The sequence below is a fragment of the Physella acuta genome, unplaced genomic scaffold (genome assembly GCF_028476545.2).
Source record: "Physella acuta isolate Inbredline_101_S28 unplaced genomic scaffold, ASM2847654v3 ptg001049l, whole genome shotgun sequence".
In the NCBI taxonomy this organism is placed as follows: Eukaryota; Metazoa; Mollusca; class Gastropoda; family Physidae; genus Physella; species Physella acuta.
In genome coordinates this window covers 135146-160885 of record NW_026732566.1, presented here as the reverse complement: position 1 = coordinate 160885, position 25740 = coordinate 135146, and the positions used below count along the sequence as shown (strand labels likewise).

The following is a 25740-nucleotide window of genomic DNA, read 5'->3' as shown; positions in this document are numbered from 1 at the left end:
AACAAAATTTTACTCATGTGCTGTCAGCTAAGTTTGTGCCATACCAGTAAGTGCTAGCATTCTATTAATACCAGAACATGCTTCAACAGCTATAAAACAAACATTCCAACACATGACAAAAAGAGATGCCAGTTCTCCTATAATCAAGTTTTTAAAATAATAATTTTTCATTGTTTGCTTTTAATCACACCCATACAACAATTGAAGATGTAAAGTATTTATTAGACTATTTTAAATATTACAGTTATTCTTTAATCCATTACAAAAATTAACTTCTTAAAAAAGTGGTAGTTTGATTTTTAATCTGGATGAATCTCAGACAAGGTACAAACTTAAGATAGGTAAAAAAAAATTATTTAAATTATTTTAGTGTTAGATATTAAATATATTATGAGAACAGACACAGATTTTTCCATACATTTTCCAGAGTGGTATAAATTGTATAGTCTAGTGGTTATTGTGTGCTGCTGTATATCATCATTGGACAGATACAAGCTGTGTTTGATCTTACCAGTTCTCAGAGGCTGCTTCCTGGGCCCTGACCCCAGACACGTGCTCTCTGGTGTCAGGCTGACAGGGTGAGGCCTAGCCGACCCTATCCGAGGTGAAGTGGGGCCTGGCCCCCGTCGATTTGACACCGGACTCACCGTCACCTTCCCTATTGGTATTTTAGGGTTATGGGGCTTGACTTTGTCTGACAGCGCCATCAGTTTCCTCACGGCACCGGGAGACTCAGCACCTGTCATTAGGTGTGAAACGTGTGCAATACATGTATGTACAAGCAGGCAGCCATTATTATTGAGAGAAAGTTCAAAGACAGTGTACAGAGTAGAATTAAGCCATCTCACAAAATGAAAAGAAAATAAGCCATTTCAATAGACTAAAGCAAGCATCCATTACATCAACCATCTGTTGGTCATGCAGATTTATGTCTAAAAAAATGTCTTTTATAAATCAAAAACGTTCATTAGCCAAGGTGAAAATGAAGATGCACATCAGATAAAATTAAAAGTACATCCAAAAGGTCTAAAAATAATCCTTATCATTTATATATTCCAATTTTTTTTGTAAGTCCCATGTTACTTTTTACACCAAACTAAGATACTCCCAACATAATTATTTATTTTTTAAATGTGATAAAAACCAAATTGTTTTTTATATGACTAAAAAACAAGGCATTGATTAAAGAAAACATTTGAAATGGAAAAAAAATTGAATCTGCAAAATTATGAACAAATGGTTGAAAGAGAAAAGAATGTCCATGCCACACACCTATAAGCAGTAAACATAAAATTTAGTCATTAATTTCACTGACACAGAAAAAAACATGCAGAAATAGTGTGACATGTTTGTGATAGTATATTAAGCTTTTATAATGTTTATATCTCAAAACAATTCTACTTGTTGATTTTCAAATACATGGCCTTCTACCATATTTTGTGTTCAGTAGTTAGTATTAATGATTAATACACATTTAACTATTTTCTATATACATGGAGTAAATGCCAAATCTATCTATATCCCACTCGTACTAAACTTTTTACAATAATCCCAATTATCATATCTAAGCTCATTAAAGTTAACAAGCTCAATTATAATGGATGTAAAAATCACAATACAAGAATGACCTTCCTATTACATAAGTTCTTTTTGCTATTTGATAAAAAGCATTGTACTGTTGAAGATGTCTGTAAATTTTCTAACCCAAATCAAGAAGTTTTACTAATTTGTTGTGCACAAACCATGATCTTTATGGTGGGTACACCAAAATATTTTCTGTATAAGTAGTTTACAGGTAGAACTAAATTATTCCTGAATTTAAAAAGAAACCCTAAACTACGTAAATTCAAATATTTGTTTTTATTACACTACTCTGATAAGCCAATTCCTACTTCATGAATCAGATGGAGAATTTTTCACATGAGTAGCCATATGATGTTTTAATAAATCTGTTTTAAGTAATTTTTAGGTGGGACAAACAATTGAAATGACAAAGATGAGAAGTATCTTTTTTAATGAGATACTGTACTAGAGCTATTTTTCTACCAGAGGTGCCCACTTACCAAATTTTGGCCCCACTGGTACCGCTGTCCTTTTGTCTTCCATATTTGGTGAATTATTTACACTTGGAGACTGGTCACGCCTTTTTACTGTGAAAAGTCATTGAAATTAATAAAAATGCATCATTTAGATAGAGAGACCAAGTTTTAATACATTGCTGATTTGTAAAGGTAGACAAGACATAAACAGCTAAAATATTACCTGGAGGCTCACACACATTTGAAAGCTCAGTTAACTTGTCTTCATCAGAGATGCTTGGCATGTTGCTTAAGTAGGATTTTACTCTTCGCACCATCTGGGCCTATGAGATCAATACATTCATGCTATGGTTAAACCCACAATCCACTTACATCAAGTTTACATCAAGTTAAATCACAGACGAATGTGATGATTTTACTCTACAGAAATGTACTTACCTCTTCATACATTTTTTTAGCATTAGGCAGAGCAGATCCTCGTCTGTTCTTGGTTCTCTTGAGGGTTGTCATACCAGACACAAGAGTACTTTGGAAGCTGTTGTTTGTGCTTAGAAACATGTTGTTGGAATCCTGAGAGAGTACAATATTGAAACATTCAAGTTAGCTTAGCTATTATAGAATCATTACAGTGGATGCTATCCCGATGGACTATATAAAAAATATTTAAATTCCATCAATGGATGGACTGAAATACACACTGTTAACTATAGGGCTGGTAAGTAGGTCACCAACTAGTTCTATGGCTCATGCAGTTTTTATGGAGCCGTAAAACTGGTTGGTGACCTACTTACCAGCCCTATTGATAAAAACCACTTACATATTTTACAGAACAAATGTTGCAAATATTTCTGACTTCTTTGGCAATCATGCGCAACTTTTCAAAGTTAATGAGGCCGTCAACTTTGCAATCATTGCCAAGATGAATGAAATATAAATCTTTCTTGAAAATGGGATAAAATGGAATCTGTGGAAAGAAATACCAACAGTTTTGTCAAAAAGAAAACCAACATTAAGATGTTTTAGTATTTATATTTTTACAAAATATGTTTAGCTCATTTTATTATAACAAAATTGGATATTTTAATGAAAGGGTAGACTAGAAGAGTTTCCTAACAAACTCTGGCACCCTAAGACTTACATAAGGAGGCTGGACATGTTCACTGTTTATCAGATTACGATATTTGGACATATTTCTTGAAGGATCCATTAAAGATTGGAGATCCTGCCATCAATAAAATTGTTGTCAGTAGATGTAAATAAAACAAAAACAGATTGAAAGAAAATTTCCATTGAGACCTACAGTTTGTAAAAAAAAACTAAATAAAAAGTGATGTCAAACTAACCTCAAAAAGTTTCATGTACTTGCTGGGTAACCTTTCCCATGTCAACTTTAACCTTGATATTGAACCATGACCCAGGCCACTCAAGATAGCAAACATGGAGTTGAAGTTTTTGGAATCTTTACAGTGTTCTAGTGGAAGTTCATTTAAAATCTTTTAATACTTAGACACTAAGCTTTAACAAGGTAATAAATGTTTTAAGACAAACAGTAGTAAATGACTAAACCGTAATTGCCCAGTAGTAAATCCATCATGAAATTTTTATCTGTTTCGTTTCTCTTTAGACTTCTATGCCTGCCATTCTCTAACTAGCTAGTTTGTTAGTTTTTTTCTCCCCCAAATATATACTTATACACTAATTAATACTAGTTAATGGCATACAGGATGTATGCTTACATCAACAATTGTTAATTAATAAAACATTTTACAAACAACGCACTGATTTTTTAAATGTCTGTAGGTGGCCTAGTGTGTCAATAGGTTTCTATTTTCTATTTAAGAACTAAAGCTGCATGCTTAAGAGTAAACATCTAAATTTTTACCAAATTTTTAAACCAAAAATATTTGCAAAAAAGGAAGTGAAGCTTACTGGCAATTTTAACAAAATGTTTGAGCAACTTGGCGCGCCTGACTAGATTTGTTTCACTGGTAATCTCTGTCACCACCCAGAACATTTCTTTGTTTACCAACTGAATACAGAAATATTGGTCACAATTGTGGCATCTAAATGAAGTCTTATAACATAGAAAACATCTACTGTTTAAGTTACCAGCAAAGTTACAGACAACTGTTGTTTTTTTATTCAGGCTAAAACTTAAGTTTAGTGAAATAGATCATTGACTGCAACAATGAACAACAGTACTGACTAAAATGTTAATAGATTATGTGAAAAAATATGCAACTTTTAATATGTGCAATGTAATTCCTACTCACCTCAGCAAACTTATGCAGCTGGTGACAGCCATATTTAGAATTGAGACCATACAGATCATCTACGTACTCTGTAGGCTCAATCTCTCGAAACACTCTGTAGTCATTCAGGGTCAGCTGCCATGCCACTTCATGTGGGTTTAGGTGGAGCAAACTGATCTGACTCTCTGCTAGCAGCTGACCAATCAGATCGTCAGGGATGAGGGGTTCAGAGGTCAAGTTGTTCTTCAAGTAATACCTAAGTACACGAGGGAGGGCCCGCCTAGTAGGTATCAGTTGTTTACAAGAAAAAGGAAGGAGAGGAAGAGGAGCCAAAGAAAGGGAAATAGTTTGATGTTGATGAAAAGTTACAGAAATCCATTGTCATGACCCCATTGATTTGAATTTTATAATGTTCAGAATTAACATTGAAGAAAGAGAATGGTTGAAAGATTTTATAATAATTTTTAAAAAATGGAGATAAAAAAAGAGGAATCACCAGGAGGAATGAGACAAAGGTGTGGCGGGTGTGGATGAGGGAGGGGAAGAAAAAAAGAGAATGACGCAACATTATTAAGCCCGAAGTGAGATTTTGCCATTGGTTAAAAAAAAAAAATCTAAAAAAATTTGCTACAAACAAATCAGGTTTGAAGAGAGTTGTTAGTAAACAAATGAAAACTGTTAAGTAATAAACAAGTGAACCCCAAAAAGACCAAGAAATGTTTGGGATTAAGTATTTTATATGTGGTAGTAATGAAATTTACTTTATGGTATTGAATGACCATTGACATTTTTTCACATAAAGAAATTTTAACATATTCATTAAACAGTAGATTAACAACATAAAAAAAAAAAATTACGTTGCTTTTAAAGAATGAAATTGGTGTTGTTGGGGTTGTCAATAGAAAATTAGTAAATAAAAGTAAAATGATCCAAATAGCAAACCATGAAACATGTTTAAGCAGCTAAAAAGCAAAGTGTCAGCTGATTTGACTTTATATCTTACTACTTCTATTGCTTCTATTTTAAATCATTCAGTTGAAACATTTATAATAATATAATAAACCTTACTTTTAAAATTACCTAGTTAACTCAAAGCACTTAAATTATGACAAATTTGCAAATATTTTTTAGCCTAAATAACAAAAGCAAATGAATGTTACAAAAATGTAAGTTAAAAGCTGCCACTAAAAGCAAGTCAATACAGAGGTTAATATTAGAAACAAATGCATGTACAATAGTCTATGTCATTACTTTACATATATTTACATTATAAAAGAAATTATTTGTACAAGTTTTATAGGAGTAATAAGGTGCCTTTAGGTTTATTCATTACCAACATAATAATCGACCACGAGCAACAAACAATGTGCTGGTTATATACCGATCCAATAGAATAAAGGATTCACTGTGACATATGTTAAGAATGAATCATGGGAAGAAACATTAAAAAGTCATGCAACAAAAAACAATGAACCCAATGCAGAGCAAACCAAAATTAAATGGAAATGAAAAGTTGCACATACGATACCAAGACAATCTACAAACACCAGCTATAGCATAGGTCAGTACAGGTGCCACCCCTACATACACCAATCAAAGGTCAGTGAAGGTGTCACCTTTACATACACCAGCGATGGCATAGGTCAGTAAAGGTGTCACCCCGGCATACTTCAACCGCAGCTAAGGTCAGTAAAGGTGTCACCTCCACATACAACAGCTATAGCAAAGGTCAGTAATAATGTGCATAACCGAATGAATTCTAAGTACTCATTTAGTGCTATTAAACTGAAAACTGCCTGATTTGTAGTGTAGCAGTTCATCTCACTAAGGGCTGGTAATGTTTGTGTGAAGACAGATGATCACTGAAAAACTCAAGATAGTCCAAAACTGGTTTAATCCATAAAAAAAAAATGTTTATTCCTAGTTTTAAACAAATTCAACTGGAATTGATGTATCTGATCTCAGACATTGTTACACTTAACTGCTGGTCACAACAAGGAACCAACTGACGATAGCAAGGAAATAGTGACTTTATACAGAAATATTTACATACAAATAAAAAGAGTTATGGAAGCTAGCCACTGATTTTTATCAGAAACGGTTGATGAATAAATGTACTTTTTTTTGTTTAAAATAAATACACATTTATTTTTAAATTAAAAGAAATAAAAAATCAAGGCAAAGGGTGAATAAATGCAGAATAGTTTCCTTTCCCCTTAAAACCATGAACCTCAAGTGGCAATACAAATGTAGCACAATAGCCATTTGTCATTCTTGTACAGGACAGGATACACCAAGAGACAAAAAATATAAGAAATGATATGCTGGCTACGTACATGTGTTGTATGTGAGACATAGACTACCACGTACATACATAAATGATGGTCAGCTAAAACTAATGAAAAATGTGCACACGAAGAAAATGAAGACTTACCGGCCATTGAGGTTCAGCCGCTCAGGCAGGTTGCTCATTGTGTCATGCAGTCGTTTGCTTTTGATGAACTTCTCCATTTCTACAGTAACTTCCCGCAAGGAATAATTGCTTGGTTCACAAAGTAATCAAAATGAATAATAAGTAATGACATATTATAAAAAATAAAAAATGTACATAAAGGTCACTTTCAATATAAACTATATTATTTCAAATAATAAAGCAAAAATTTCAGCTTATTCATGAATGAGAAATAAGTCATGAATATAAACAAAAGCCTTTGTTTAGTTACTTACAAAACTAAGAGTTCTTATCAACTTACCAACTTGGATCTGTGATATTAAACTCTTGAAGAGCCAACATGACAACTTCCTTAGCTGTGGTTTCCTAGAGTTCAAGATAAAATTTTCAACATTAAAAATTGTGAAATATTTAACAACTGACCACATTCTTTTCTAGAGTCTCCCTTACAATTTTACAAATAGTTTTAAAATGTGACTAGATCAAAGTTAGTTAATAATTTTCCTTTCTTCCAAACACAGCTCCAACTAGCCACCAATGTGCAGGTCACCATCAAATGTACCTGATTAACCACAAAGACAAAAGAAAGCAGAAAACATTAACCTTGTGTATAAGCAAATACTTGAAGGACTGATCAGACTTGTACACCTTGACAACATGTTCTGGCATATCATTGCGATCATCCACAATAAGCCCCACACTGCTCATGTCGGGGTTACTTGCACTGAAGTGGTTGCTCAGGGTTGGTCCGGTGTTTGATGACGAGGATGAGGTTGATGATTTCCGTGATGGCTTAGAGTAGAGGCTCTCATCAGAATGATTTATGGAACCTGATTCTCTGCTAGAGCAAATGGTAAGAACAATGTTAAAATGAAATCTGCTTACATTTTTAATTAAGTTTAATGGTGTTACAAATAATAACAATTATTTATAATATAAATGGAATCTTTTTTTATGTTTATTACTGTAAATTTTTAAAAATTGACAGATGAAAAAATAAGTACATTACTCAATATGGAATAATTGTTTCAATTGAAATATAGTAATCAATGTTATTCAATATATCATCATGGTACTGAGTATAGAAGTATTACATTAACAATAAATAAATGTTCCAAAAACACTTAACAATATTTTTAGTAATGATGAGACAAATATTATGGTAAAACAATTAGTCGTTTATCGGGCGTAAGAGGGTGTGGTGCTGGGTAAGTGCACCAAAATTATGATAACATAGGAGCAGTAAAATGAAGAGTCCAAATGAGTAGCTGCTTATTGTAATCCTACATTGAATCAGAAGTTCTGAGACTTACCCATTTAGATTCTTTGGCATAAAGTTTATCCGGGTTAAAGCTTTTCGTAATCTTGATGTGGAACCAAAAATACCGGAGCGTTTTTCCGTTTTCTTAATATCCACAGGATCAGTGGTAAATATAGGAACAGTTGCGTCCAGATCTGGCACAGACAGCCTCTGTTTGGGGTTGGGTATATTTCCATCTTCTCTCTTCACTTTACGTGGAGTATTTTTTTCTGATGATCTCAGCATTTCTTTGAATTCTAAACAGTGAGAAAATAACAGTTGCACTAGAATTATGTATTTGGTTAATCAATATGTTAACTTTTTAAACAATAATTTATGATGACAAATAGATAAAGTAACAGTTGAAATTGTTTTAGATTTTAAAAATTTAGTTAAAACCCATTCTAAAACAAAAAATACAAACATTGATGATAAGATCTTTTTCAATGCACATAACATGTTGGTCAAAACCTCCAATTTAAATCCTTAAATATAATGTAGGATAAGAACCTAGATAGCAAATATGGTACATACCTTGTAAATTTGACTTGACCACTATAGAGAGATGAGTTGCTCCCCTGAGGATCTCTAGCGCTTTGTTATAATAGATCTGATGAAACTTGTGGCCATTCACCTCAAGGATCTAATTTTTAAAATTCAGTTTTAAAAAAAAAAGTTACCCTAAAATTGTACTCTAAATAAACTATGCATAGGTGCTAAAAAAAAAAAGAGTAAAAACCTGATCTCCTCGCTTCAAGCCTGCCTCTGCTGCCTTAGAGTCTGGAGTTACTTTAGTGACATAGATGCCATGCCCTCTCTCGTAGCCACCCAAGATGGAGAAGCACAACATTTCCTCTCTGGTGGCCCGGGTCAGTGTGAGAGTACGGAGCCTTGCCTTAGCCGCACATGCCATATTGAGTAAACTTAGCTGTCCCATCATCTTCTGCCAGGAAAACAATAACAGATTGGATTACAATGTCAAAGAAGATACCTCAACCTTAGCTTCTTCTGAATAAAGTACTATGAAGTTTGTTAAATTAATGTTAGCTCATCTTTCTAAAAGAATGTTTGGTTGAAATTTAAATTGGCCTGGTGAAGTTTTTGTGTAATTAATATACTCTGGTCCTCTTAAACTTTCTCACAGCTTCCTTGGTTTTATTTCAGCACTATTCAAACAAATATATACATTTTGAAGAAAAAAAATCTCCAGTTTTACAAGGTAGAAAAGTGATAAATACACTACAGATGTTTGATTAAGCATAGAGTGCTAAAAATATTAAACAAGCAAACAATAGCACATTATTTACAGTTGTGTGTATATGTGTGTGTGTGTTTATTAATACACTTGTAATTTACCTATTTAGTCTAAAACATTTTGTTGTAAGCAAGCAAACTAGCTATGATCAGATTTAGGCTTCAAGGATTTTTTTCCCCAATGATATGCAATAATCTTTCACAATAAATCAATACATTCATATACTATGTGTTACGACAAAATCATATTGTGTGCTGACATAGCTGTAAATCCAAAGTTGGGTAAAAATTAAACAAGATACTGATAGCATGTCTCTATCAAACATACATGAGAAACATACTACTTCAAGTCTAGATCAGCTGTGTTATAAAAAGCATTGAGTTAAAGAAAGTTATAAGCATGCTAAAAGTGCAGATGACTTCATTACGGGTTAATATTATCCTAAACTGGTACACTTTTGTAGAATTATTAGTTCACAAATTACTAGAATAGAAAAAGTTATCAAAGAATGAAAATGTTAACATTACATTTGAATTTTTTTAAATGTTTTTTAAAGATTAAAAAAAAAAGCAAAAATTAAAGCAAGAATATATCCCGCTACCGCTTAAATAAAGACATCTTACCTCAAAGTCATTTTCTGACTGAGAATGGAATGAAGAAGTCAAGTATACATATCAGTCACAAGGCATGGAAATTTAGAGTTTATTAACATACTTTCTATGGAGGGGGTGCAAAAGTAGCATGCTATGATTATATGTACCAAAACTCAACATTTTCATGTAAACCTACATGCCACAGCTGCTGTGTTGTCAAGCTACAGTAGGGTAAAGAAAATAAAACAAGAATATGTCTGGTGCCACATCAAAGTGATGGTTACCAAATCTAGCCAAAAAGAAGGTAAACTCAGGAAGTCTTCAGACATGCGGGTGGTCATAAATTAACCACTTTCTACAACTGGCCAATCATTTTGGCATGCTTTGGGGATAAATTTTAAGAGATATTTGGTCCTTTTTCAACAAACAAAAGAAAATTGTCAACACCCATTTCTAAACTAATTAGAAAAGATGTTTTATATTATATGGGTTAATAATGTATACAAAGAGAACCAGTGCAGATAAACATGCCAGGACCAAACTTTGGCAACATGCAAGTTAAACAAGGTGAGCCAACAATGCTAAGACAAAAGGAGTACCACTATTTTTCTCACTCACTTTCTGGAAATAAAAAACAAAACCAGATTCTAATTCAAGTATTGAAAAAAAAAATATCATTTCTGCTGTTACTTTTTTTTTTTGAAAAAAAAAATCAGCAGTAATAGTGTATGTTACTGTCATCCATTTAAATCAGTTATCAACAGATCCGCTGCCAATTTAAATACACTACAGTAGAACCATACATGGTGAATTTTACAACTACAAGTATTTTAGAAGCCCACATTTCACCAATTAAGCTAAAGTATAAAGTCAAAGAAGAAGAAATAAGTGAATGTTAGTAGAAGGAAAATAAATGAGTAGTACCTCTTTTTCTAATAAACATTCAAAATGTTCCAGGAAATCACACATGTCTGGATTGGTTTCAAAGTCATTGAAGTGGTTGTTGACCCAAAGAAGAACAACTCTTGTCACCTAAATACAATACACTTCATATTAAAATCTTCATACTTATTGGCTAAGTGTAAATGGTAACTGCTATGTAAACACTGAAAACATTTACTTAAGTGTTTATTTAATGGCAGCTGACATGTTTGATGAGAGGAACCAGATTGACAAAGGAAAATAAATGTGTTGTATTTACACCCAACATCTTTAAAATTATTACAGCTTTAACAAAATTTAGAGATTGAGTATTCTAAGAATTTATGTAATAAAATTTGCAAAAATTGAAAAAAAATATTTTTACGACTGCCAACCCAAGTCTCCAGTTGGATAATGGGATGTCCACCCAGCTCTGATGGGTACCCTCTCTAGTGTAAAGGTGGCCGAGCATAGTACTGACCACCTATCCTCTCATATGTCGTGGTTAAAGGAACATGAACTCTACTTCACATGCCCCACAGAGCACAAGGTTCAAAAAGGTACTTTAATATTACTATGTTCTCACAACAAATAAAAAAAATCTCTTAAAATATTCAAAATTCCAAGAGCCCAACCCATTTGATGCCATTAATCACAAGTCATTGATACATTCACCAAATACTGACATGAAATAAGAAGTACATACACTAGTTTTCAGGTCATCTTGTTTAAACCACTCCAGCAAGTTTTTCACTAGCTCTAGAGGACTACTGAGGAATGTTCTGTACGTGAGAAGGAAATCATCAACATAGGTAGGATCTACAGCTGAATGACTTTCTACCAGGTGGTGCATCAATTTCTCTTTTGTTGCCTTTTTTTTTGGGAAAAGGAAATAAAGTAATTAAGCTTAATCTTAAGAGACATGAACAGCAGGTCAATGATTCACTAATAAAACTTTAACAAGACATACAGGTTATTGATACTAATCTAACAGACATTTACAACGGAAACAACCATCTATTGTAACAGACATTTACAACAGAACAAATCATCTATTCTAAGAGACATTTACAACAGAAGCGATCATCTATTCTAAGAGACATTTACAACGGAAACAACCATCTATTCTAACACATTTACAACAGAACAAATCATAAATTCTAAGAGACATTTACAACAGAAACAATCATCTATACTAAGAGACAGTACAGAAACAATCATCTATTCTAACAGACATTTAGTATAGAAACAAAGCTGTGTATTGGGCTGCTGCCAATTACCTACCCTGATAACAATATGCCCTTTTCTGTTGCCTCCATCCAGCTGCCGATGTTCAGTTTCCATCACAATCATTCCTTTCTCTTCATGTTTTTTGATGTTTTCTTCCCCCTGTAAAATTTAAAGTTAACAAGATATGCTTTAAAAATAATACAACTAGGATTTAAAACATAACGTTAATTAAGTAATTTTATTTTATAATTAAACACGATCTTAAAACAGCAAGGGAGGCTAAGCCATATAAATGACATTAAACTGGAGTAATTCATGTTGTTTTAAAGAATTGATTACGGTTATTTTAAACACATGATTACGGTAATTAAAATTGCCTACCAGATGTAAAATTTTATAATAACTTGATTGGGCTATACACACAAACTGACAATCATTTACAATTGTCCGCATAACTCCTTGATGATATAATTTTTCCATTGTTGGTTTGATGCCAAAACTGCAGATGACATTACAAGAGAGCTTAGTACATCATAGACTAACAGTAAATGATAGGCTTGACATAAAAATAGCAAACTTAAGTATTGTATACAAATGTGTTACAGAGATAAGTGAGTAAACTAACATGTTAAAAATCAGTCAATACTCTAGGCCTGAAAGTATCCTTTGAATTATTCAGTAAAAGCAAAATATGATAGTATGTAATAAAAGAATTGAAAATTTAATCTAATAACATTTTAAAACCAGAACTTAAATCAATCTATAACCATCACAAAAAGTTATCTTACCAATCTCCCATTTGTAATTTTTCCTTGTGACCATTGGGACGTGTGATCTCCACCTCCCCATTAAGGATAACAGACCAAGAGTCCAGCTCTTCACCATCTTTCATTACAATAGTCCCTTCTTTAGGAACTATGGCAAAAACCATCACCTCACACAAAAGTCTACGCGTGTGTTCAGTCATGTTAGAAAAAGCCTGCAAAAGAGAACTATTGTCAATAGTTTTATCTAGTTCAGTATAGTCTTTGCAAATTCAAATCATTCTCAGTCATCACTAATGGCTTTTTACCAATAAGAGTAGACAGACACCTTTTGCTAAGATAAAAGTTTAGTTTTCAAAAACAGTAATAAAAATGAACGAACTTTTAAATGCTGTGTAAAGTTGAGAAGAATGTCAATATCTTCACTTGTTCTTTCTGATGGTTCTTTTTCTAGACAATCCCTTTCAACATCCCGTATAGAAAATGTCTGAAATAGAGGTGTTTATATAAGAGTGGGTTAAAAACTTCAAGAGTTATTTTTATTACATTTTGGGTTAAAACTATTGGACATGGCAGATATAAGTGACACACATGATTATATATAAAAGATTTATGTGCACTTAAATGAACCATCATGCATGATTAGAAATATAGAAATATAAGGTTTATTAACATGTCTAAATAATGTATAGAAACAAACCTAGCGAGCATGATGTAATTAAAGATGAAAATATTATTTTGTCTTTAAAGAAATAAAATAGTTGTTTTTTTTATTCAGTCTGAGAAATTGAACACCTCAGCACGTTTAGCATATTACATTAAGTCTTGCCAATCAGAATACCTCAGCTGATTCAGCATATCCCTCTTCATCATCTGAGTCCACTAAAGGACCACTGATGTCAATGTCATTGACATCAGGGTCATCTAATGAGGTGTGCATTATGTCTGAGCCTGAATAAGCACTGGATGTGTCACTAGCTCTGGAGAACCTCTTGTTGCCAGCATGTAGGGGGTAATGGTCTAGACCACCCACTCCAAGAAGTGGATGTGTGTGACTCCCTGAAGCAAGGTCTTCTGCCAACTGCTGAAAACAAAAATAGAGACATATTTTTAAATGCACAAGATATTTGTAAAAAAAAAACTGTTAAACAAAAATGACAAAAAGAAACCTACTGATTCTATGACACTATCAGAGTTCATTCGTCGCATTGGTCTATCCGGTACATCATTGTGTATTAGTTCTACACCTCGTGAATTGGGCTTTATGTTTGTTGTATCAGGATAATCAATCTATTAAAAAAAAAAACGTTTTAGTTCAAGAATTACAATCAGATAAATTGATGAAACCACTTCTTTTGTGTGTATTTATTTGTATAAGTCAACAAGATTTGGTTAAACTTTTAAAATCTTGGGTTACTGAAATACCTGTTGTCTAGATAAGCAAATATATTCAAACATTGGAATATTCCAGCCCAGTCGGACCGCCACATCTAAATATTCAGTATTCATTTTGATTAATTGTTACGGAAAAACTCTCTGCCAATGTCACACTACATATTAACATTTTCATTCATTGTAAGAATTTGTTTTAAGACTTAGCAACAATACTCCAGGTACAGAAATAATAAACCAGTTTTAGGTGATTAACACAGCCAACAATCACAAAAATCAATGAATAATAAAATCTTAGAAAATGATGAACAATTAATCCTCAGCGCACGAATCCTGCATAGGTTTTTAACTGAAACATTCCACTTCCTGAAACAAAACACTTGAAGGCTCACATAGAGTATCAGTTGTGGACACCACACAGTTTCAAGAGGGCAATGTTAGGTGGGTGTAAGGATGAGAACATTCTGTATCTATCTGTACATGACTTTTGTTTCCTGGAGGGTAGGGGGAAGGGGATTTTCCAAGCACAAGTATTGTATCTGAGTCATGAGTGGCCAAAGATGGAGTTGTGTTAATTTCACTTAGGGAAAAGATGACTTTTATGTCAAGAGTGTTAAAGGAAACAGTGGGGGGAAAGTGAGAGAATAAGGTTTTTTTTTTTAAACAAACTAAATGATTCATTAAAGTAATAATGATGTTTGAGTTTATAGATCTCAAAATTCAGGGGGAAGCTTTAATAAAAATATCTCTGAAACTTAATCGTGTAAATGTAATGCCTTAGACAATGGAGATCAAAAGAGCTCAGGAATCAAGGGGATGAAAAATGTGCTGGAATAGTAGAGAAGTGAAACAGAAAACAGCAAAGGAAGTGGTTTGTTGATAAAAGACATATCTAACCAATAAAAGAACCAATGAAAAATTTAAAAAAAGGGAGATCAAAGCTAGAAGCTTAAGAAAGAAAAAAATATGGAATAGCAGAAAAGTTATAAAAAGCAAGCATTCTCGTTTTGTTTATATTTTATTGAATTAGAAATAAACAAGTAAAGGGTTAAAGAAGCCAGATAGAAGAGATCCTAATTTATCTCAGGAAATAAGATAAACATAGCTAATGGAAGAACAAAATAGAAAAAGAAGAATTTTCAAAAAATAAATGTCTGCTTCATGAATTAAAGCACACTTTAGAAACAGATCTTATGAAATGATAAATAATCACACCCAGAAATAATTTTATTTTATCGTTGCCCCTGTATCTGGCTCCAAATGCCTACATGATTTAAAGTAATACAACATGTATTTAGCTCAGATGATGTTTATCTTACCACAATCATTTCAGAAGCTTCCAGTGTCAAACATTCACTTGTTCTTCTCAAACAACCAGGAGATCTTCGCCCAAAGCTGAAATAAAAAGTCAAGTTTAGTATTAAAGCCATACACCCAACACACAAAAAAAAACCAGATCTCTAACAGCAATTCCACAACAATGGCTGTTGGTTTTATTTTTATTAAATTAATTGGATTTTAAAAATAATTTTACTACTGTTAAGGGAGAGGATAAAACAATAAAAGGTTTAAAGGGAAATCATTTGACAGAGCATGTTAGGATAGTTCAAAGTATTATATTTATAATCAGTAATTAGAATGCCTTACTAGAGGGTGCCATTACCTCCACTTAGCTCTAGTGCTTTATTTTTTTTACTAGTACAACATCAAGTATTTTTAGCTTGCCATGAGCTGTAAGTACTCCCGTTCTCATATCTACACAGCCTGCTGAGTGTTGCAAGGCAGATAAACTGGCTTTCAAGGGGAGATTAATATGTAAAAATATACTGATTGTGCTCTACAGAGTGGCTGAACTTGAAATAATGTTGGCAAGGCTAGGAAATCAGCACAGCACATTTAACCCAATGAGCAGGAAATGACTATAACAAACACATTAATGTACAACTGGATTTTTAAAATGTACTGTTATTTTTAAAAATATACTGTGTCCTACTGCTCTGTTAAAAAATGCATAGTGATAACTGCTGAGTCAAAACAAATTTAAAGCTTCCAACTAGTGGTAAAAAAAAATGTAAATATAAAAATGTGCAGCCTACAACATCTTACTGGTGGGCGTAAAAAAAAAGTTGGATTTAGTTCAGTAATAACTGGAGAGGGAACAATACTCTTATAGTGGGTGAAGCATTGAGTAAAAAAAGAATCATCCGGACTATGAAAATATCTATCCTGTTTATTTAATAATAAGCCGAAGTGTACAGGCAAATTATTTCTTATTGAATTTTTTTTCTTCTGTACTTCAACTTTGGGCGGAAATGGGCAGGTATTCTTTTTTTTTTTCTACACTAAACAATATTACGCCCAGACGAACAAAGAGCAAAACGAAAGAGAACAGCGAAAGAGAAATGCGGTAATAATGATTTTTTTTTTAACAAAATAGCAACGGGGCAAATAAAAATAGCGCTATACCAAGACAAGCGCTACACTTAGGGTTTTGTAAAATTTGACTATACCAAGAAACATAAAAATACGCTACGCAAACAAACCGGTAAAATTGCGCTATAGCCTACATAAAATCGTGTACATTTACGCTATATTAAAAAAAAAATTGTAAAAGTACGATGAAACAATGAAAACTGCAAAATCGCGCAATACAAGGAAACCTGTAAATTTGCGATATAAAAAATCCTATTGCGGTATAGCAAAGAAACCTGCAAAACTGCGCTAAATAAAGAAGCCGGAAAAAAATTTAAGTTATTTAAAACTGTTTAATTGCGCATTACTAGGAAATATGTAAAATACCGGTATACAAAGAAACGTAGCCAGTACGCTAAACCAAGAGAAGAGAGAACCTTTATTACTAGGCACAGAGCTGTGTGACTAGTAAACCATACCGTCGGCTGATATCTTAGCAGGGCGTGTAACGATGCCTTTGTTAGCTTATCTGACATGGCGATTGATCTCAGCTCATTAGCACCGGGGCGACCAGGCCAATAATTAAGATAGCCACGCCATAATTAGAAATAATCAGGCCATACAGCAGGTTATTTGTGTTGTCCGAAACTAAGAAAAGCAAGTGATGTCATTCTTATTCCCAGCGAGAACAAACACTTGACCCCTCAAAAAGTTCAGTCCGGGACTGGAAGTGTCTATTTATATACACAGCCCACGCTCTAGCGATTATCGCCCATGTATAGATCTTTAATTAAGACATGCACTTGACCTTGAAATGACACTTGTGCGCGATGTTGTGAACACTTTGAAAACACCCTGACCTATGGTGAAAGCCGCTCAAGCCGATAGCTGGATACAAAAGACGACAGAGCTTCTGGTAGGTGTCAGTGACTCGACGGCAAAACAGAGGCTTAGATTGTGAATGGGACTGTAGCCGATCTTCGTGTACTTGAGACAATCGACGAGAACATTTGGGCTATGCTTCATAGTGTCAGATAATGTCAAACTAATGGAATTTTCTTTAAAACAGGGGTGTCAGGTTCACGGAGGTCAACTATAAACTAATATACTTGCTGATGACAACGCTAACCTTATGCCTATCATAGCCATGACCCGAACATTAAACCTGAAATTTAATTGTTTCTAACAACATCAAACACCTCATATTTTAGGAGTAGTCTTCAATCGAACAATAGTAAAAGGGTTACTCGGGTCAAAGTTCTTTAACTGTCAAAACACGAGTTGACTGTTTGAAGGCAAGCGGTGAAAATAAAAACGAAATAAAACAACCAAACAGAAAAGTTATGAGTGAACAGCCGGTGGGGAATAGTGCTGAACACACCATCACTTTATGAGCCGTGATCAAGGCAACAGATGAACTCTACTTCATCTGTCTATGTGAAGCGAGTGTTTTACTTAGTTGACCAAGTGTGAGTAAACCAGCAAGTGAATGAACGAACGATGATGGCAGAGAAGATTACTACAGCCCCACACCTAACCCTAGCCTTACTTCTAACCCTCGTCCAGCCCTAAGTTTTGAGTATCGTGATTGGCTACACACTAGTTGTAATACCATCTTATGTAGACACAAAAGAGAGCGCACATATTATCAAACATTACAATGTGACCTTTAACCACCCCCAACCCCATGTATTGCTATGCATTTCCAAATAGCCCACAGGCCCTCAACTACATAACATCTCCAGAAACCACCCATTACCAAGCATATAACACATCAAAATGACAGATACATACTACACACACCCAAATATATGCACGATTGCTAAGCATTGAAGTACCGCTGATCCGCCAATGATGTAACACGTGTATAATACCAAGTGACAACGCCTCTCCAAGTATCGAAGCACCGTGAAGGTTGCCGTCACCCCGATACAAAGCAGGCCGACATTTAGCATACGTTACACGGCGGAATCTTCACGGACATGCCTACCCATAGCTTAGATTTCAATGTGCCAACAATGCCGCTTCTTCCTTCTTATTGTACACATGTGTGACTGAGTACAGTTTGACAAATACGACAATGGTGAGGTTAACCGCCGATGAGACAGATGTGAGGGTTCAACTCCGCGGGGTAAAGTGTTAGTAAGACATGCAAACCCGACAGTGACTAATTCTACACGAGAACAACCCCCAAGATAGGCAGGCACACGGCAGATAACAGCAGCGCTTAATCCTACTTTCCCTACCAGACTTGCGCTACATTAAAAAAAAAAATAAACAGTTCACAGGCTAACTGAAGCCACAACACCGCAATGTTTGTTGGTCTGATGGGTTAAGTGCAGCTGTCCATATACATTCAATTGCAGTTGTGTTCCACGATTAGTCATTGGAAGGTAGCATGAGTAATACTCGGCCCTTGATGGTAACAGACATTTAGTCTACGAGACACACTTTTAACTATTTAATACCATTGTTCAAACAATTTGTAACTTAATAGTATGTGTCTATCAACACATGCAGTCGCATTTTTTTTTCGTACAGAATATACCGTCATTGGGTGGAGCTATTTGCAATTAGCCGGGTCAAAGTTAACCGTGTTACATTTACTGTCCTACAGAGTCAGATTCTAGACAAGTTAAAATTAATGTTAAAATGTGTATCGAAACAAACCTGTGAAACTCATCCCCGTTCATTTATACATAAAATCTGAACTCCAAATGATATAAAAACAGAAATGAACCATTTCCAAACATCAAGTACGTGTTACGCCGTCCAATTTTTTTTTATGTTTTAAAATGTTACTTTCTACCAGCACGGAGGCGGCAAGTATTGATAGTAATCCATGAGAAAAAATCCCGTGTTTAATAAGCAATACATTTGGATGCAGAGTGACAGAAACACAACCAACAGGCCGGCTGTAACACCAGGCTCTAGCGGCACTTGAGGCTGGAGGAATGTTTCGCATCCTCACCGCACGCACGCACACACCCACACACACGCACATGGTAGTGTGTCTGTTCCAGACGTGCCGTATCTTGATGGAGGTTTTTTTTTTAAGACGTCGATTGATGTCCTTATTTTTTAAACTAGTCACAACACTTTACATCAAATGGCGCTTGTTAATAAATAAATACAACGGCTCGCTGTATCATGTTTGAGATTATTTACATCGATTGTATGCGTATATATATATATATATATATATATATATATATATATATATATATATATATATATATATATATATATATATATATATATATATATATATATATGGCGCTACATACATATAGACATTCATTTAGCCTGTATATACTGGGCCTACGTACATATAAGTATAATAATATACATATATGTAAACTAAAATATCCATTCAGATGGTAAACGAATGGCATTAAAGGAAGATTGAAAATAGATGCTCCTGTGTCAACGAATAAGAATGTAGATTATGATTACTTTTATGGCATATTCATGTTTGTAGATCGTGGGAGGCCTTTGGACTTATTTATGTGTTTTATATATAACTCATATAGGCAAGTACGTTTTTTTATTCCCATTATCTGCTTAAAGAACCGAATTGACCTTAACATGGGTGTATACGATTAACTTAAAGCACAAGTGCAAGTCTACCTTTTAAAAAAAAAATTGACGCTCAGAGCAAGTGAATGTGTGTCACACCTGGCAGATAAGAACAAAGAAGTACCAGCAGAATATTTACGCTGGATGCACGTGAAAATGATCCCCCCGATATACCCCTCTTGCTCCCAGTCTCCTAACTGACGCGAAAGGCGGATATTTCCTGCCCAGGTAAAAACCAGAAGGTGAGCTCAGGATCAAAAGCAGCGGCCTTGACGCCGCCGTGTGAGAAAGAGATAACCTGGAGGAAATCCATGACACGGTTAATACAGCGTAGTCGACTAACGAGAGCATCGTCCAATCATATTTGAAATGAGGGCGGTGTTAACTATCGTGTAACCCAACACAGTGGGCCACGCCGCTACACTTAAGACACGGCTACGTGTGTACTTCGTTCAAACTCATGTACATTTTCCTGATGCATCTTTTACCTGAACCGGTATTCTACTTTATTTAAAAATTGACTGGGAAATTGCACGCCTTACGATTATACAAGCAAGCGGTATATAAAAACAAAACAGTACACAAAACATGTAACATTCAAAAGCCTAAATTAAAAAAATAGTATGCAACATGTTTCAGTTACACACGTTTCACATACAGATCTATACAACTGAAAATATTTAACAACATTGAATAGAATTTCAAAATATTTGCGGCATTTCTAGTTGAGCTTTCTGTCAATATAAAGATGTCATTAAGCTTTGGTCAAGAAAATAAAAGTACTTGTAGTGGGTAATCGGGAATAAAAGGTCAAGCTATTATGATGCAACTGCCAGGTAATTAATGTTTTAAAAAGCTGGAGTGAACATGAAGCGACCATCGGGTAATTACCAAGCGATCAAGAAATGGAGTAGCCCCGCTTGTTGAACTGATGACACGTACAAAGGACTGGCTCAAGTTCACCAGCTTATTCACACATGTTTAGGTTTGTAATCGACGTTAAGATTTTTTTCCTCCCGTTTTGAACCAATAACCCGAGACCGAACATACGGCTAAATCAAAAGGCATGTCGTGTCTTTAGCTGCTGCAATGGTGACAGTTTATTGCTTTACCCCGCTCAGTTTCCAGAGAAGGTCACCCTCTACGTCAGACGGTTTCTAAAGCCACAGCATCCCTTTCTACCATCGCCCCAGGTACCTGATGCCAAGGTACACGATAAATGTCAGCCTGCCCGTAAATGCCAAGTTTACACTTTCTCCTGGTAGCAACAGCCAGAGGGCTGCATTGTTAAGATGATTTTTTAAAGCAGTTCATTTGGCCGGTATTTATTTCTCATATTTGAATCGGAAGTAACCACCAAGCAAGGTGTAAGGTGAAGATTTGACACAAAAAAAACAGGACAAGTACAGCAAGGTAACGGGGAGGGGGTGTGGCACAACACCAGTCCTAGAGTAACTGACTACTGCCGTAGCACTGCTAGTACTGCACGAACAAGGGTGGAATGGACTAAACGCGTGCACGCCCTAGGGGTTCTAAACACACAAGCAGGGAGGGTGTTAAGCTGCAACGTTTGAGAACTGCTGCCAATTGACTTAACTCTGGATTAAGATGGGAGCGGAAGCCTGCTAGATTACAGCTAAGGGATTCTGATTCGTGAGAAGATATTTGTTTCGTAGCACATGTTTTTTTACTGACCATATCAGAATATAAGAGATTGTCCAAAAATGACCTCAGGTGGATAAAGGCAAGGGAGTTTGTTTTTATAATGATGGAGGAGGTCAAGGGATGTGACATAGCATGTATTTCTTGCCACAAAAAATTATGTTAACAGGGTTAATTTTGGTTTTATAAATGACATAAAATATATGCTACTGCTACAAGTCACTTTTTTAACTTTCCCCTACTCAAACACTTCTGTGTCCCTAAAGTGACCCCCTCCTTCCCCTTGTCATATGTGCAGCATGTTTTACCCAATTTTGTTTCCACCTATGGCACTTGAAAATATCACAACAATTTTTTTTTTAAATTACGCTTGAACTGTAAATTTTATAGGGGGAATTAAATGTTCCTACATAAATAAATCTCAATGCTACCACCAAATATAATAGTTCAATAAAACAAACTCAGTTTTTTAGTAACTCTACCCATAAGTCATCAATGAGAAAGTATAAGACATTCAAATTTTACAGTAGTCTGAAAAAGTGTATTGTTTCTTTTTTGATATTTTAAACGTGCAGTTGCTGGTGTTAGCTTGTCTAAACCATGTAACTCACATACAACTGAATCTGTGAGCCCCATGTAGAAATGTTAAACATGAAACTTGTTAACTAATTTTACTTGTATTAAAAAATTAAAATAAAAAATATTGTAATTACATTAGTGATGTTATATTAAGCAACAATGATAAGAAAGAGACTTAGAAATCGCTTCTAAAAAAATTGTTTTTACAATCACAAACTGCAGAGTATTTTGTTATGTGTTTTTTAAAGCATTGCTACAATTGCTTTTTACTTAAAAAACTTCCTGATCAACAATTCTTTTATGGTTTTTAAAATATGAATCATGTTTTTTTCTTCTAATTTTGTCCTACAATTTTTGCATTTTGATTTTGCCTATTACAAAATATCTATTTTGAATAGATCTCAAAATCTTTAAGTCAGATGTCAATGAAATGTGTACTCTGGTTACATAATATCAAAACAATTGTGTAAACTATAATAAACAGAGCCCTTTGAAGTTATTTGATGTGGTTTTTTTAAAGCTGATATGATGAAGGTCATTTTCTGAAAGCTAATTTAGTACTGTTACAAAAAAAAAGTTTAATAAAACTTTCAAAAACTCTGTATGTCAGTTTTTAGCATCCTTATCTATATTTATTAAATTTAAAAGTTGATTCATAGATGGCAGCTGAGGTCAATTAAAATAGAATTTTTTTTTTTTGAATAGTCTGTTACAAAAAAAAAAATCTGGTTACAATGTGTATAAGTGTATTTTCATTACTAGTTATCCTGAGGATTTTTTTTTTTATTTGGGTGTATGACTCCATCAGTTTAACATCAACAGTAAATGAAATGTTTAGGTGCTTATAAGATTTATTATTTAAGTTATCTCAGGACTCAGGCAATTGTCTGAGTCAAAATTTTGACAAAAACATGAAACAAATGTACTTAAAAATAAAAAGAATAAATACAAGAACTATAATCTTACCTGCTTCTGGGTAAAAACATGGATCCTTCTATAAAAACAGAACCAGACAAGAGAATGTACCAACACATAGCTACTTCTCCAACACTGAGGATCAAATACAGTTTTGTAATGTATTACATTTGATACTTTTAACAGACAAAACTAATAATATTTCAAAACACTGCAGTTATAAAAACAATAGTACATTAAAATCCATCTAAATTATTTAATATCTGTCTAATCTGAACTTTTTATCTTCACATTTCTCTTATTTATCACTTTCAAATTGACATAAAACACTTTGACTTACTAATAAATAATATCATTTGCTTCATGAAATTCATACCGCACAACAGAGCAAAGGCCTTGTAGAACATGATCTCTTAAACCTGCCAAGGCTTCCATGCCATGGAGGTAAGTATAAATTACTTTCAGATCCTGAATAAAGAGAAATATAGACAAGATAAAATAAGGGAAATAATCCAAGGGTTAATTACAGGACACAAATAGAAACATTGCATTTATAAAATTAAAATCAGTTAAATACATTTACTTAATTTTATAATCTTTTACCTTTTTACGCGTGTTTGCATAAAAAATATAAGCATACAAGCAATACACATGGAAAGGAAGAATTCTATTATTCTACTAAAACTTATTGCTCATTGTAATGACAAAAATGTTAGACTCTTAAAATATTCTTGTATTTAGATAAGTGTAAAAAGTGGGAATAAATCACAATTTTATTGATTTAATTATCATCAATATACACATTTGATATAAATGTTCTACAACGGAGCAGCCACACAAAAACTAATAGGTTTAAAAAAAATCAGAACTTTAAAAACCGCCTAAAAATAGGTTTGAATCAATCACAAATTACTTTTGTAAATACTATATTTTTGTACTTTTTTATATAAAAAGGCTAGTGTGTGCTTGCCCCTCAAATGCGGACATTTTAAACTTGACAACATAATTATTTTAAAATAACTATTTCAAATATAAAAAACTCACCTTATCGGATCTTGAAGCCGGTGGCTTTTTCAAACACTGAATGAAAAGTCCCATATCAGATGCCATGACTTTGACTTAAAAATCAAGGTTTTGTTGAGATAAGTAGACACATCTACTACGATGATAACCAAGTATTAGAGTCATAACAAGGCTGTCTGCTTTCATAATATAAAATAACAAAACACATTCTGTTTGTGAGCATGTGATATCCAATGTTTGAATTTATATCCAAAGTTCAACACATATTCCAAGAAATATCCATGAGACGTATTTTGATCTATTTTTCTGAAACTGGCATTTGCAAAGTCCAGTTTAACATGATGATAAGTTTATAATCCAAATGCTGCAGCAAATATTTACAACAAATGCCATGAGAATTTCTTTCTAGTCCCTGTAAACAGAAAAAAAAAGTTAAGAAACGCATCACATTCTATGATAAAAAAGGGGATATATTTTGTTTTAATAATTAGAATAAACTAGATAGATATTATTACTTTCAGTTTTTTTACAGTTTAAATGTACTGAGTTTAGTTATTTAACAACCCCTTTTTTAAGAAGACTCTATTATCATTATCAGACACTGGTATAAAAATTCTCCCATCAATCATCATTAATACAAATGGTATCTGCAATGAGGTTAATGATGCAATTAGTAATCAAACAAATAGTGTTAGTAATACCTCACAAGTTAAAGACAGTTACAGGTACTATGGACGTTTTGACCCAAGGTCTTCGTCAGCATAAAACAGTCTGGTTACAGACTAGACAGAAAAGACAAACAGTAACACAATTTCGGACTTAGCTCGACAGTGAAAACACGTCTTGTCAAAATGCCATGATATCCAAAAGAAAAGATGCGATATCCAAAAGAAAAGATGCGTGAAAAAGGACACTGTGTATAGTGTATAAGATTAAGTATAGGGCAGGGCACTATAGGGGTGGGGGCTTGGATACTGTATAGTAGTGTATAGGGGTGGGTTGGGGGCATGGTGTGTGGGGGACACTTGACTTAGTCTTAAAGTCGTAGACTCTTAGCTTAGGAAAGCTCATTAAGTAATTTAATTATAGTTTTAGTTTTAGTTTTTAGCTATTAACTAAGTATTAGTTAGAGTGAGTTAGAAAGAAAGACATCATTACATTTTTACAATCAATTCTATCTCTGGAAGATCTGTAACAGTACCTAGATCTAGATTTAATTCTAGATCTAATCTAATCTAAAATTAGCTCTAATATCTACATCCAGTATTCTAATCTAGACTAGGTCATTAGAATTTAGATTCACTACTTTTAACTTTTAACTATTCAATCAGTGTTGTTACTGCTTCACTGTCTGCTTGCATTGTACATCATG

The 25740-nt window shown here is 33.8% G+C and overlaps 1 protein-coding gene across 12 annotated transcripts in view; it reads right to left on the bottom strand.

The window, feature by feature from the left end:
- LOC131955019 (rap guanine nucleotide exchange factor 6) overlaps positions 1-25740 on the bottom strand; it is a 29707-nt gene that overhangs the window by 3714 nt on the left and 253 nt on the right. For 3 of the 12 annotated variants that reach the window (XM_059318906.1, XM_059318909.1, XM_059318910.1), the window contains exons 2-28: positions 24390-24780; positions 23686-23813; positions 23397-23480; positions 15518-15593; positions 13980-14096; positions 13648-13890; positions 13189-13293; positions 12831-13021; positions 12424-12541; positions 12097-12201; positions 11519-11683; positions 10816-10923; positions 9922-9939; positions 8783-8986; positions 8578-8686; positions 8057-8300; positions 7347-7584; positions 7045-7109; positions 6726-6833; positions 4313-4571; positions 3969-4068; positions 3383-3510; positions 3178-3261; positions 2857-3003; positions 2478-2609; positions 2263-2362; positions 2064-2150 (exon numbers count right to left, since the gene is read on the bottom strand). In XM_059318906.1, coding sequence (XP_059174889.1) covers positions 2064-2150; positions 2263-2362; positions 2478-2609; positions 2857-3003; positions 3178-3261; positions 3383-3510; positions 3969-4068; positions 4313-4571; positions 6726-6833; positions 7045-7109; positions 7347-7584; positions 8057-8300; positions 8578-8686; positions 8783-8986; positions 9922-9939; positions 10816-10923; positions 11519-11683; positions 12097-12201; positions 12424-12541; positions 12831-13021; positions 13189-13293; positions 13648-13890; positions 13980-14096; positions 15518-15593; positions 23397-23480; positions 23686-23813; positions 24390-24455 — 3529 coding nt within the window. In that variant the 5' untranslated portion in view covers positions 24456-24780. Of the gene's footprint in view, positions 1-511; positions 740-2063; positions 2151-2262; positions 2363-2477; positions 2610-2856; positions 3004-3177; positions 3262-3382; positions 3511-3968; positions 4069-4312; positions 4572-6725; positions 6834-7044; positions 7110-7346; positions 7585-8056; positions 8301-8577; positions 8687-8782; positions 8987-9921; positions 9940-10815; positions 10924-11518; positions 11684-12096; positions 12202-12423; positions 12542-12830; positions 13022-13188; positions 13294-13647; positions 13891-13979; positions 14097-14231; positions 14526-15517; positions 15594-23396; positions 23481-23685; positions 23814-24389; positions 24781-25740 lie in introns of those variants that run through there. The other 9 variants (XM_059318899.1, XM_059318907.1, XM_059318905.1 and 6 more) reach the window with 8 other exon arrangements.